Consider the following 15097-nt stretch of genomic DNA (forward strand, 5'->3'; position numbering starts at 1 on the left):
ATAGAGAGGAGAAGCCGGTGCAGTGGAGTGCAGAGCCAATGCCAGGTAAGACAGACCTGGTGCTTAAGCCTTGTATTATCAGGCCGCAGACGGAAAACACCGGCTGGCCGGTACAGACCTTCCCCAGCTAAAATCGGCCCAGCTTTAGAGGATAAATCCTACATGTAGATATCTCAGCCTTACCTGGCTACATGTAGATATCTCAGGCTTACCTGGCTACATGTACTCCTGTACTCCTGAGTGGCGCAGTGGTCTAAGGCACTGCTTTGCAGTGCTAACTGTGCCACTAGAGATCCTGGTTCGAATCCAGGCTCTGTCGCAGCCGGCCGCGACCGGGAGACTCATGGGCGGCGCACAATTGGTTCGATTCCCACGGGGGGCCAGTATAAAAAAATAAATAAAAAAATATGTATTCACTAACTGTAAGTCGCTCTGGATAAGAGCGTCTGCTAAATGACTAAAATGTAAATGTAAATGTACATGTAGATATCTCAGGCTTACCTGGCTACATGAAGATATCTCAGCCTTACCCGGCTACATGTAGATCTCTCAGCCTTACCTAGCTACATGTAGATATCTCTCAGCCTTACCTGGCTACATGTAGATATCTCAGCCTTACCCGGCTACATGTAGATATCTCAGCCTTACCTGGCTACATGTAGATATCTCAGCCTTACCTGGCTACATGTAGATATCTCTCAGCCTTACCTGGCTACATGTAGATATCTCTCAGCCTTACCTGGCTACATGTAGATATCTCTCAGCCTTACCTGGCTACATGTAGATATCTCTCAGCCTTACCTGGCTACATGTAGATATCTCTCAGCCTTACCTGGCTACATGTAGATATCTCTCAGCCTTACCTGGCTACATGTAGATATCTCTCAGCCTTACCTGGCTACATGTAGATATCTCAGCCTTACCTGGCTACATGTAGATATCTCAGCCTTACCTGGCTACATGTAGATATCTCAGCCTTACCTGGCTACACGTAGATATCTCAGCCTTACCTGGCTACACGTAGATCTCTCAGCCTTACCTGGCTACATGTAGATATCTCAGCCTTACCTGGCTACATGTAGATATCTCAGCCTTACCTGGCTACATGTAGATATCTCAGCCTTACCTGGCTACATGTAGATATCTCAGCCTTACCTGGCTACATGTAGATATCTCAGCCTTACCTGGCTACATGTAGATATCTCAGCCTTACCTGGCTACATCGTTTTTTAAATTTTTATTTTACTTTCTTTCATTTTCTACAAATGTAAACGCCCATATGACTCCTTTGGTCGTTCGAGAGGTCTGAAGAATATCAGCTTTAAGTTGGAGTTCTCACACCGTAAACTATTTTTAAAACCTGTGTTAATCCAAATACAGATTCTCACAGGGTTAGACTAGAATATCCTATATGCTCTTTTTGTTTTCCACTGCAAACATCTGGATACGGGTTTTGATTGAATAATACTCTTACTGTAGTCCAATGTGAGGTCTGCACAACTGGGAACTATTGGAGTGGCGAGGGCATCCACACCCATGAATGATGAACAAGGCTGGAGTCCAGAAGGGTATTGAGCTGCTGGAAGTCCTGCTAGTCCCCTGAGAGGCCTGGTGAGATGGGAAATGGAGACAAACACTACTCTGGGAAATACTGTTTGGCCGTCTGGTTGGAGCCTTAAAAACACCGTTTTTTTTTTTTGTTGAGCTTCTGCTTCGACTCTGCTGACAAATCTCTTTTATTTAGTTTTTTTCCTAAATTTATAATAATAATATGCCATTTAGCAGACGCTTTTATCCAAAGCGACTTACAGTCATGTGTGCATACATTTTTACGCATGGGTGGTCCCGGGGATCGAACCCACTACCCTGGCGTTACAAGCGCCATGCTCTACCAATTGAGCTACAGAGGACCTTAAAATAATATTTGTTTAAATATGATGGCTAACAGGTTAGAATGGTGAACGTAGCTCACCACTGACGCTGTGTTGGTGAATCCCTTTGCACTCTGATTCATTCATTCATTTTAGCCAGATACCAATATAATTTCTCTGTAGGATGATCTATATCCAGTTAGTCTCAGAGAGACAACCTTTCCACCCAGAGGACTGGCATCCTTTAGTGAAGATTGCCCCAGATTTGCTTTCGCGTGCCAATGTCTGATTGGGCTACACCTGCCTCCTATGACTGGCAGGTCATTTTGGGCAGAATGTGTACTCATTTGCTAACAGAAGGTGTGTTTTTAATATGTGATGAAGGCATCCAATCAAGTGCTAGCTCCCTCCCCCTGTCCTCTACTCCTCTCCTCTAAGAGACACAACTCACCGTGACGCCATGTTCTTACGCCCAGGCAGCAGCAGGCATCTGAAGACTTGAAAGGGCAAGTGTAGGGGGTGTTACCATGATTACAGAACAGACATTTGAATATGTTGTGGATGGCACATGCACTGTGGTGCATATTAATACTCTGTCATCAGTGTGACTTATTCAAGCTGAGCCGCTGTCCCTTCCCTTGTATTGGTGCACCACCAAGGGAGGATTTGGCCTCAACCTTGGGAGTGACGCTGTCAACGCCTAAATGTTACTGTGAGAGCCATGCACAAACTGATGAGGAAGAGTGAGACGAACGACAGTGGAGCACATTTATGGGAGGCGTGTTTGTCTTTTCCAACAAGAGCTGCCTCCCATGCACACACACACACACACACACACACACACACACACACACACACACACACACACCGAACACTCTTCTCGACTCCAACACAATAGGAGTTAACAGGCCCCTGAGCTCCAGCCAGACAGAGCTGATGATTTACAGCAGTCTGAGCCCCCCCGCCTGAATTCACCCAGAGACCACTGAAAATGTCAGGAGTATGTAGTTGGGGCCCGGAACACCTGGCCCGCACAAACACCGGGACTTCTGCTCCGATACCTCCCGAAGCGCAGCTCACTGGCGCTGGGGCGTTATCGCAATGATGAATGCTTGTGATTTTATTTTTATTTTTTCCACCAGAAGACAGCAGGGGGATGAAAACAACAGTGTGCAGGTCCCCGGGTTCTGCTGCTACAGTGGACTGGTCCCCGGGTTCTGCTGCTACAGTGGACTGTCATGTCATGTCATGAAGGGTTTATACAGCTCTGGAACCAGCTGGGAGATAAGCAGGTAGCTAGAGAAAGTCCAGAACTTCCAGCAAACTGCCATTTTTTAAAGAAAAGGTCTGCTAGCATGAGAATACCTTTTTTTACCCCCTTGGTATTCATACACACTTGATATAGCCTAAGCATACCAATGAAAACCATTTGTCAATGAAAACTTACTTTTAAGTGCTTGTGAGATCGGGATCCAATAATCTTACTGTGCTGAATAATCATCACTAGCACCCTTTCGTGTACTGCAGATAGTGGTTTTGGTATGGAGGTGTAAAGGTCGTAGGACATGAGTGACTGCCTAAACGGCACTAAGCCTTTGAAATGAGAGATAATGACAGGATGGGAAAATGAGCCTAAACACTGCAGGATGTGCTTCCCCATCCCTCCCCATGTTATCATTAAAACAACACAAAGGGAAACCCTCAGGATTTTTGTTTTTTATCATCCAAAGGGCCACTTCATAATACACAGAACTTGTAGTAGGAGATTGGCTTTAGCAGGCATACTGTAACTAAATAGCCATCCCAACCCCCCTTTTCTGTGTCTTGTTGTGGTGTGAAGGGTTAAAGTACCCCCCCTTTTTATACATGCACATTAAACTAACTGGCCAGCTGGTATGTTGGAAGTCTGCTGACGTTCCAAGGCAGAATGGGATACTCTTGAGCACAGTGTGACCTGGGTAGTTGTGAAGCAGCTGTTATTGCATCCAGAGATTCCTGACATGTTAACAATGCAGCACAGCTGCTGCCAGCATTCACCCTATGGGCAAACGCCTGTCATCGGAGCTCGCCTATGAGTGATGTCAGAGATGACCGGAGAAGCTGCGAGCAATTGGAACTCGAGACCTCCCTCCGCATGGTGTCTGTGTTCAGGGTTTACAGTCCCGAGACCTCGGATCACAAAGATACTTTTCAACACATGAACCCCTTCAACATATCGATTGATCGCCGCTCCAACCGTGCAAGGTTAGACATACTATTATGTTTCTGTTGGTCTTCGAAGCTTGGACTATTTGTACGTTTTGCCATAGCTCATGTTGCCTAGAAGCAATGCATTGTATTTAAACCAGCTTTTTGACTGAGATGATTTTCAAATCCGAGGCAGGTGCAAGCCTGGCATGCACCTGCCCTCTGATCCATTGCTGGGACTGAAATGGCTTGAAGAGTTGGACGGCATGTCTGATGACCGTTCTATCAAGCTTGCCGTAGTCGTCTAACCCCACCTGTCTGGGCAGGTTGGCCCCAATATGGCATGTCGTCCCAACCCCTTGGAAGCCAACAAAACGCCACATGTAGGCCTACATCATCAGCATGCTAGCAGCTGCTACCCTCTTCATTTTGTCTCAACATTGATGCCCAGTCAGTGTTATAAAAACAACTCTAATGAGTGGAATGGTTCTGACAACCATAAGGTGGCCGGAGCGAAACCGTCCACTCAGAGCAGAGGCCATTAAACCTGAAAGCAGTCCTTTCAGACTCCACAGTCACTAGCGCCAGGGCCAGCCTTCCTCCTCCCACCCCTGATGGCCATTATCAGGACAGCATCTAAAGACAATGAGGCTCCTATCCTCCCAGGGGCCAGGCTGCCAAGGCTGGGGTGGAGGCCAAGGACAGTGGAGAACCCCTCCCCCCCACCATTATCAAGGCTAAAGGCTAGGCTGTTTTAAGCTCAGACAGTGGAGAACCCCCTCCCCCCACCTTTATCAAGGCTAAAGGCTAGGCTGTTTTAAGCTCAGCAGCAGTATGCTCAGCAGCATTTCAATGGAGTCCTTCCTTTCCTCCTGTGTCTCGTCCCTCCCCCTTGGCCCCCTGGGAAGGCCATGCATCACCAGGATGAGGACGGGTTGTGGGCGTGAACTCTGTCCAGAGCACCGTGGCGACCGACGAACGCTTAAAGCATACTGAGAGGGCATTTGATAATGTGTGCTGGCTAGAGATTGATGCGCTCATTTTAAACGTTGGTCCCATGCCGCTGCGTCACATTTTAAGTATTTTTCAATTCTCCGAAGCAGGACGTTGGTGCGTTTAAGCTGAAAGCCCTCTTTTTTTCCACCACAATCTGTCAGGCACGGAGGGTTTTAGTCCTCAACAGCCTTGTACTCCGTATCCAGTTTGTCTGTTATTTTGGTGTACTTTCCCTCTAAGTCTGTAGTGCAGCTCGTGGATATTACCAGGGGGATTACATCTGTGCAACACATCCGTAGTCAAGCTGATTGCCCTTGGATTACGCAGAGGCCCATCCATATCTCATGCACATAAGTGGATTTTGGCTGAAATGATCCATGAAAACACTGCTACTGTCTAGTCCGCTAGCCTAGTGGTGTCGTCTGAGCTTTAGTTTAGTCGTACTTAATAAACAGCCTACATTCACAGGGGAATTGAAAGATGCTTCAGGTATTTTTTTGAGACGTCGCTTTTTCCAGAACCTGAGGAGATCCGTTTTAACAGCCTGAGCATATGACTCACAAGAGATTTGGATTCATGAAAGAAAGGTGGTGAGAGAAAACATGAATGAATAACAAGCAATGCGAAATAAGTTCTAGATTTATCCTTGCCCACTTGTCTAGTTACTATGGTCTGGTCCTGGTTTAGGCAGGCTGTGATTGGCTGGACTCAGTGAAGCCTAGTGGCATAGCCAGCAGCCATGCCACTGACTGAGCTCTGCCGGCAGCACACCACCTAATAAGATCCAATTATTTATAGTCAGGCCCTGACAAGATGGTGATGGCATGCTTATCTTTCACTGTGCAGTCCCCGGGCTTCCTCCCTGAGTTTTCGTCATTGTCAGAGCTCCCAGCCGGCAAATATTTAATCTATCCACAATGCTGACTTTTCTCCAAATATCAATGATACTTTTATTCATACAGTAATATTTTACATATGCAGAGGTCTGCCAAAGCACATTTTTCACATGAGATGACACTAAGTGCAGAGTTCACTTTTACCCTCCAGCAGTTGATACTTGGAGAAAACCGTGTGTAGACCTATGTCCAAATGAAAGTGCTCTCTATTATTGAAAAGTCTGTTTCTAACCCACCCCATACATCTCATGCAGCAGCTATTGTTAGAACACGATCACTAACACATGATCATCAGGGTTTATATTTTGAGCGCTGGGTTACTTAACTGTAGGCTGTTTTTAAATAAATATATACACTACCAGTCAAAAGTTTGGACACACCTACTCATTCAAGGGTTTTTCTTTATTTTTTAAATTTTTGAATAATAGTGAAGACATCAAAACTATGAAATAACACATATGGAATCATGTAGTAACCAAAAAAGTGTTAAACAAATCAAAATATATTTTATATTTGAGATTCTTCAAATAGCCACCCTTTGCCTTGATGACAGCTTTGCACACTCTTGGCATTCTCTCAACCAGCTTCATGAGGTAGTCACCTGGAATGCATTTCAATTAACAGGTGTGCCTTCTTAAAAGTTCATTTGTGGAATTTCTTTCCATCTTATTGCGTTTGAGCCAATCAGTTGTGTTGTGACAAGGTAGGTATACAGAAGATAGCCCTATTTGGTAAAAGACCAAGTCCATATTATGGCAAGAACAGCTCAAATAAGCAAAGAGAAACGACAGGAAGGTCAGTCAATACGGAAATTTCAAAAACTTTGAAAGATTCTTCAAGTGCAGTCGCAAAAACCATCAAGCGCTATGATGAAACTGGCTCTCATGAGGACTGCCACAGGAATTAAAGACCCAGAGTTACCTCTGCAGCAGAGGATACGTTAATTAGAGTTACCAGCCTCAGAAATTGCAGCCCAAATAAATGCTTAACAGAGTACAGAGGGGACTGTGTGAATCAGTCCTTCATGGTCGAATTTTTGCAAAGAACCCACTACTAAAGGACACTAATAAGAAGAACATGAGCAATGGACATTAGACCGGTGGAAATTTGTCCTTTGGTCTGGAGTCCAAATTTAGATTTTTGGTTCCAACCGCCGTGTCTTTGTGAGACGCGGTGTGGGAGAACGGATGATCTCTGCATGTGTAGTTCCCACCATGAAGCATGGTGGAGGAGGTGTTATGGTGTGGGGGTGCTTTGCTGGTGACATTGATTTATTTAGAATTCAAGGCACACTTACCTAGCATGGCTACCACAGCATTCTGCAGGAATATACGCCATCCAATCTGGTTTGGGCTTAGTGGGACTATCATTTGATTTTCAACAGGACAATGACCCAACACACCTCCAGGCTGCATTAGATGACCTGGCCTCCACAATCCCCTGACCTCCTGTGTAGCTCAGTTGGTAGAGCATGGCATTTGCAACGCCAGGGTGGTGGGTTCGATTCCCACGGGGGGCCAGTATGAAAATGTATGCACTCACTAACTGTAAGTCGCTCTGGATAAAATGACTATAAAAAATAAAAAAATTAAATTGAGATGGTTTGGGATGAGTTGAGCTGCAGAGTGAAGGAAAAGCAGCCAACAAGTGCTCAGCATATGTGGGAACTCCTTCAAGACTGTTGGAAAAGCATTCCAGGTGAAGCTGGTTGAGAGAATGCCAATAGTGTGCGAACCTGTCAAGGCGAAGGGTGGCTATTTGAAGAATCTCAAATGTAAAATATATTTTGATTTGTTGAACACTTTTTTGGTTACTACATGATTCCATATGTGTTATTTCATAGTTTTGATATCTTCACTATTATTCTACAATGTAGAAAATAGTAAAAATAAAGAATAACCCTTGAATGAGTAGGTGTGTCCAAACTTTTGACTGGTACTGTATACATATATTTTCCCCTAACCCTACCACCCCTCCCCTAATTGGAGTAAACTAATGGACAACAACACTTAGGCTTCTACTTCCAGCTTTACATACTATATACATTTTACGGACACAGTATATTTTACATTAGTTATCTTGTTATTTTTAGTCCCACCCTTCAGCTCCACTCAACTCCTCCCATCTACAGTGTGGAAAAAAAGTATTTAGTCAGCCACCAATTGTGCAAGTTCTCCCACTTAAAAAGATGAGAGAGGCCTGTAATTTTCATCATAGGTACACGTCAACTATGACAGACAAATTGAGAAAAAAAAAATCCAGAAAATCACATTGTAGGATTTTTTAATGAATTTATTTGCAAATTATGGTGGAAAATAAGTATTTGGTCACCTACAAACAAGCAAGATTTCTGGCTCTCACAGACCTGTAACTTCTTCTTTAAGAGGCTCCTCTGTCCTCCACTTGTTACCTGTATTAATGGCACCTGTTTGAACTTGTTATCAGTATAAAAGACACCTGTCCACAACCTCAAACAGTCACACTCCAAACTCCACTATGGCCAAGACCAAAGAGCTGTCAAAGGACACCAGAAACAAAATTGTAGACCTGCACCAGGCTGGGAAGACTGAATCTGCAATAGGTAAGCAGCTTGGTTTGAAGAAATCAACTGTGGGAGCAATTATTAGGAAATGGAAGACATACAAGACCACTGATAATCTCCCTCGATCTGGGGCTCCACGCAAGATCTCACCCCGTGGGGTCAAAATGATCACAAGAACGGTGAGCAAAAATCCCAGAACCACACGGGGGGACCTAGTGAATGACCTGCAGAGAGCTGGGACCAAAGTAACAAAGCCTACCATCAGTAACACACTACGCCGCCAGGGACTCAAATCCTGCAGTGCCAGACGTGTCCCCCTGCTTAAGCCAGTACATGTCCAGGCCCGTCTGAAGTTTGCTAGAGTGCATTTGGATGATCCAGAAGAGGATTGGGAGAATGTCATATGGTCAGATGAAACCAAAATAGAACTTTTTGGTAAAAACTCAACTCAGTCGTGTTTGGAGGACAAAGAATGCTGAGTTGCATCCAAAGAACACCATACCTACTCTGAAGCATGGGGGTGGAAACATCATGCTTTGGGGCTGTTTTTCTGCAAAGGGACCAGGACGACTGATCCGTGTAAAGGAAAGAATGAATGGGGCCATGTATCGTGAGATTTTGAGTGAAAACCTCCTTCCATCAGCAAGGGCATTGAAGATGAAACGTGGCTGGGTCTTTCAGCATGACAATGATCCCAAACACACCGCCCGGGCAACGAAGGAGTGGCTTCGTAAGAAGCATTTCAAGGTCCTGTGAGTGGCCTAGCCAGTCTCCAGATCTCAACCCCATAGAAAATCTTTGGAGGGAGTTGAAAGTCCGTGTTGCCCAGCGACAGTCCCAAAACATCATTGCTCTAGAGAAAATCTGCATGGAGGAATGGGCCAAAATACCAGCAACAGTGTGTGAAAACCTTGTGAAGACATACAGAAAACGTTTGACCTGTGTCATTGCCAACAAAGGGTATATAACAAAGTATTGAGAAATCTTCTTGTTTTGACCAAATACTTATTTTCCACCATAATTTGCAAATAAATTCATTAAAAACCCATGTGATTTTCTGGATTTCTTTTTTCTCATTTTGTCTGTCATAGTTGACGTGTACCTATGATGAAAATTACAGGCCTCTCTCATATTTTTATGTGGGAGAACTTGCACAATTGGTGGCTGACTAAATACTTTTTTTCTCCCACTATCTCTGAACACCATCCAGTTTTGATTTCTATTTGCCATATATTTTTCAACTGCTCTGTGATGTTTCCAAAAGTTCTGAACATTTCTATTCTCACAGTTTCTACAGATTGTAAATTAAAGAAACATTTTTGATAAGATTGCCACTTGTTGTTTTTATTTTTAAACTTTTTACCCCCTTTTGTTTTTGTTGTGACAATTGGTAGTCAGTCTTGTCCCATCTCTGTACGGACTCTGGAGAGGCGAAGGTCGAGAGCCATGCGTCCTCCTGAAACACGACCCCGCCTGCGGTGACCCACTGCTCGCTTAACCCAGGAAGCCAGCCGCACCAATGTATCAGAGGAAACACCGTACAGCTGGTGACCCAAGTCGTGCACCCAGCCCGCCACAAGGAGTCGCTAGAGCACGATGGGACTAGGACATCCCGGCCGGGCCAAACCCTCCCCTAACCCGGACGACGCTGGGCCAATTGTGTGCCGCCTCATGGGTCTTCCGGTCGCGGCCGGCTGCGACACAGCCTGGGATCGAACCCGGGTCTGTAGTGACGCCTGCGCCACTCGGGATGCCCCATGACTTTTTAAATCACCCAGTACTCAAGGCTGTTCTTAGGAGAGTAGCCTATACTGCGTCATATCATGGCCTTTACTCTACACTCTTATTAGAAAGAACTGGAATTTCCTAACTCTGGTTGCCCTTGTCTGGCTACATGCCTGTCCTTGGTGTATAACTTTGTTCGAGACCAGAGACCATTATCGTTGTAATTTGACTCAGCGTTGCTAGGGCAGATGGATTGCTCCCATTGTGGAATTAATGCGCATTCATTGTGCTGACCTTTAGCTGGGGCTGGATTAAGCTGAGGCATTGTGATGATCTTGGAAGTAACAATTTCCTACCCTCTCTCGCCTCCTGTATTGTGGGAGGGTTGAGTCTTTGTCATTGCTGCATCTGCAACTCCTCGTGCTGTAATTGGTGAGGGGGTGGAGGAGGCATCTGTTTGCCTATTGATTTCTCTCAGGACGATGGAAATGCCAGAGAAACAACATGGCAGACGACGTGAGCCTCGGACCTGGGCTGATTGGCACTGTTAATCGGCTGAATGAATCGACGCGTCTCTTTTGCCTGGAAGACTTCAGACATCTACTCCAGCGGCTCCCAACCTTTTGATCTAGTTTGGACCCTCACCCAAACCATTTCAAGTTCTTAATACCATTCTCATAGACAACACCGTGTTTAGCCACAACCAAAGAGGGACTGTCTGTGACCCATGAGTGGCCACCAATCCACTGTTTGGAAAACGCCAGTCTATTCTAGCTAATTACTCCATGTTCCTCCACTGCTGTGCTCATTTAAAACTGCCAATGCTGACAGATGCGCTATATGAATGGTCTATGCAAGCCTCTGAAGTGGTAGTTGAATGTGTCCCATTCCCACACCAAGCCTCGAAAGCGGAAGCAGCTGCAAAAGGCGTACACAAACAACTAATTGCCAATGGTGCTCGTCATCACATTTTACCATAATGCTGATTCCTTCCTCAAGTTAATCGGCATTCGATTCTCATCAACTCATTTGCAGATGCTCCTCAATCACTTTGCATCTTCTTAAGTGGTTTAGTCTACTTTGTGTAATTAATATTCCCTAATTGAGCTGTGGAGCCCAGACCTGTCAGCTCTGTCTGTCTAGAACCGTGAGCTGTGGAGCCCAGACCTGTCCCTCAGAACAGCCTTGTCACACCTTCATACCGACCTTGTGCCATACCAGGATATTCAGTAATACCGGCACCGAATACAAGGGGCGTGGTTTCAAACTCCACTATTACTCTGCAATCTGAAGGTTAGCAATGCTAACAAGTACATGTAAAATCCCATAGAGAATGCAAATAAATGCTAACGAGCGCATTGCGAACATGGAGGGTGCAACTCAATATTAGGAAGGTGTTGTTAATGTTTTGTACACTCAGTGTATGTATTTGCATGCGTTTTTATATACTGAATGTTGTCAAAGGATACTATCAAGTCTCTGTGTTTTCCCCCTGTGCAGGTGTGCTGTGACCATGCGTTGCCTGGCGGCCCGGGTCAACTACAAGACCCTGATCGTCATCTGCGCCCTCTTCACCCTCCTCACCGTGCTGCTGTGGAACCGCTGCTCCAGCGACACCGCCCTGCGCTTCCTCCCGCGGGCCCCACCGCCACCCCCCAGCGCCAAGGGGGGCGATGCCAGCATCAGCAGCCAGCAGCAACCCGCGCAGCCCCCAGAGCCGCCGCCCATAGTAGGCGGAGCCGCCGGCATCAAGTACGAAGAGATCGACTGCCTGATTAACGACGACGTCACGATAAAGGGTCGGCGGGAGGGCGGTGAAGTGTACTTTCCTTTCAGCTGGCTGGAGAAGTACTTTGATGTGTACGGCAAGGTGGTGCAGTACGACGGCTACGACCGCTTCGAGTTCCAGCACAGCTACTCCAAGGTGTACGCGCAACGGGAGCCCTACCACCCGGACGGTGTCTTCATGTCCTTCGAGGCCTACAACGTGGAGGTGCGCGACCGCGTCAAGTGCATCAGTGGAGTGGAAGGTGAGTGAGAGTCAAATCCCTTGCGTCACCAACATTGATCCGTAACACTGCCATGAGAAAAGCCGTTTTTATTCCAGCCAGCCACATTACAACCGTTATTTTTGATTCACCTGACGGACAGTAAATCGGAGCTAGTCTATAAATCCTTTAGTCGCCTCAATTACTACTTATTGATCAAGAGACCAGAGTGTCATCAAAACCATCATGAATGTATGGCCCTATAAAATCTGTTTTGTTTTTCCCCAAATTCCGTTTTCTCCGTTTGGTTTTTCCAGGTTTCTGTAATTCCCAAACTTCTTTTTTTTTTTTTATAGAAAAATAACAAAATTCGATGTTTTAAGTTCACAACAATGCTTAAACTTATAATGCCTAAACATCACTTGTAAGGTCCTGGAATCTTTTTTTGATTTTCGGGTGTAGTTAGCCTTTAATGCATGTATGAACCAGCAAGAGACTGTTGTTTTGGTTAGCAATGTTTCTGTAGCGCTCATGTGATTGCAGAGTTATAATTAGCATCATTGCTAACGGCTACACAATGTGCAGACATACTCTCGCAACGTACACAAAGACGGGCATTTCTCACCACACAGACAGGGGCATTCGTCACCACACAGACATGGGCGTTCCTCACCACACAGACGGGCATTCCGTTTCAGAAAGTTGCAGGAAAATACGAATCACTGATGCATTCTGTTCTAGTCTTGTCTTAACTTGGGCAAATGAATGTAAGTTCAGCACATTTAGTTGATTTCCTGCTAAGTTCAATACGTTTTTGAATATTGTTAAATACCGTTTTAATATCTGGATTCCGTGATTCCGTCCGCATTCTACGCAACGTGGATTTTATAGGGCCCTATGAATGCCCAAGATTGGAAAAATGCTGTGTTGAATTGTAAAATGTAAAAAAAGCAAAGTAGCCCGACATTCATTGCTTTTGTCTGCAACTCCATTTGTGTGCCCATAAAAAGGGACCAGGGTATGAACTACTAAAGCTCTGTTGACTGTCACTCTGTACACTTAATACACGACACGTCAGGGCCAGAGCTGTCGGAACGGACCTGTCTTAACCTCATACGGACCCTGTCCTTTAACAGCCATTTAGGTGCACAGTACGTAGGAGAGTTTACCAGGAAACCAGGCTTGAGTAATCCACCTCTGTCCCCATGGTGAATAATGCACAATCAATTGAGTTGCATTAAGCAAATTAAACTGGGATTTTGATCGGGCCGATCACGAGACCTGATTGCGGCAACTTAATGAAGCACCATTTTGTGTTGGTACCGACACACCGGGGTCTCCTGTTTCACGACTTTGAGAGTGGAGATGGTGGACTATTGGCAGACAATGGAGTGTGAGGGTGTCCGTGTGTGGGTACCCTGTGGTTTTGTCTATGTGGTGAGGATGTCGCTTATTTTCTGTGTGCGTGCTTGACAACTACACCTACAGCACCCGATGTCATAGGAAGGCCAAAAAGATCATCAAGGACATCAACCACCCGAGCCACGGCCTGTTCACCCCGCTATCATCCAGAAGGCGAGGTCAGTACAGGTGCATCAAAGCTGGGACCGAGAGACTGAAAAACATCTCAAGGCCATCAGACTTTTAAATAGCCATCATTAGCTGGCCTCCGCCCAGTACCCTGCCCTGAACTTAGTCACTGTCACTAGCCGGCTACCACCCGGTTACTCAACCCTGCACCATAGACATGGAATCACTGGTCACTTTAATAATGTTTACGTACTGTTTTACTCATTTCATATGTTTATACTATATTCTAGTCAATGCCATCCTGTTCAACTGTTGCTGTATATATAATATTCTATCCTACGTATTCTACAGATATACAAAATATTCTACCCATATCCCATCACATATACAGTACCAGTCAAAAGTTTGGACACACCTACTCATTCAAGGGTTTTTCTTTATTTTTACTATTTTCTACATTGTAGAATAATAGTGAAGACATCAAAACTATGAAATAACACATATGGAATCATCTAGGAAACAAAAAAGTGTTAAACAAATCAAAATATATTTTATATTTGAGATTCTTCAAAAGCCACCCTTTGCCTTGATGACAGCTTTGCACACTCTTGGCATTCTCTCAACCAGCTTCATGAGGTAGTAACTTTGAATGTATTTTAATTAACAGGTGTGCCTTGTTAAAAGTTAATTTGTGGAATTTATTTCCTTCTTAATGAATTTGAGCCAATCAGTTGTGTTGTGACAAGGTAGGGGGGGTATACAGAAGATAGCCCTATTTAGTAAAAGACCAAGTCCATATTATGGCAAGAACAGCTCAAATAAGCAAAGAGAAACGACAGTCCATCATTACTTTAAGACAGGAAGGTCAGTCAATCCGAAAAATTTCAAGAACTTTGAAAGTTTCTTCAAGTGCAGTCGCAAAAACCATCAAGCGCTATGATGAAACTGGCTCTCATGAGGACCGCCACAGGAAAGGAAGACCCAGAGTTACCGCTGCTGCAGAGGATAAGTTCATTCGATTTACCAGCCTCAGAAATTGCAGCCCAAATAAATGCTTCATAGAGTTCAAGTAACAGACACATCTCAACATCAACTGTTCAGAGGAGACTGTGTGAATCAGGCCTTCATGGTTGAATTGCTGCAAAGAAACCACTACTAAAGGAAACCAATAAGAAGAAGAGACCTGCTTGGGCCAAGAAACACGAGCAATGGACATTAGACCGGTGGAAATCTGTCCTTTTGATCTGTAGTCCAAATTTGAGAATTTTGGTTCCAACCGTTGTCTTTGTGAGACGCAGAGTAGGTGAACGGATGATCTCCGCATGTGTAGTTCCCACCGTGAAGCATGGAGGAGTTGTGATG

General features: G+C 45.0%; 1 protein-coding gene across 2 annotated transcripts in view; it reads left to right on the forward strand.

The window, feature by feature from the left end:
* Positions 1-15097, forward strand: part of glceb (glucuronic acid epimerase b) — a 75090-nt gene that overhangs the window by 34666 nt on the left and 25327 nt on the right. The window contains exons 3-4 of one of the 2 annotated variants that reach the window (XM_045209983.1): positions 3014-3163; positions 11718-12247. In XM_045209983.1, the coding sequence (XP_045065918.1) occupies positions 3120-3163; positions 11718-12247 (574 nt within the window). In that variant the 5' untranslated portion in view covers positions 3014-3119. The remainder of the gene's footprint in view (positions 1-3013; positions 3164-11717; positions 12248-15097) is intronic. The other variant, XM_041859525.2, reaches the window with a different exon arrangement.

The sequence above is a fragment of the Coregonus clupeaformis genome, chromosome 32, assembly GCF_020615455.1.
Source record: "Coregonus clupeaformis isolate EN_2021a chromosome 32, ASM2061545v1, whole genome shotgun sequence".
NCBI lineage: Eukaryota > Metazoa > Chordata > Actinopteri > Salmoniformes > Salmonidae > Coregonus > Coregonus clupeaformis.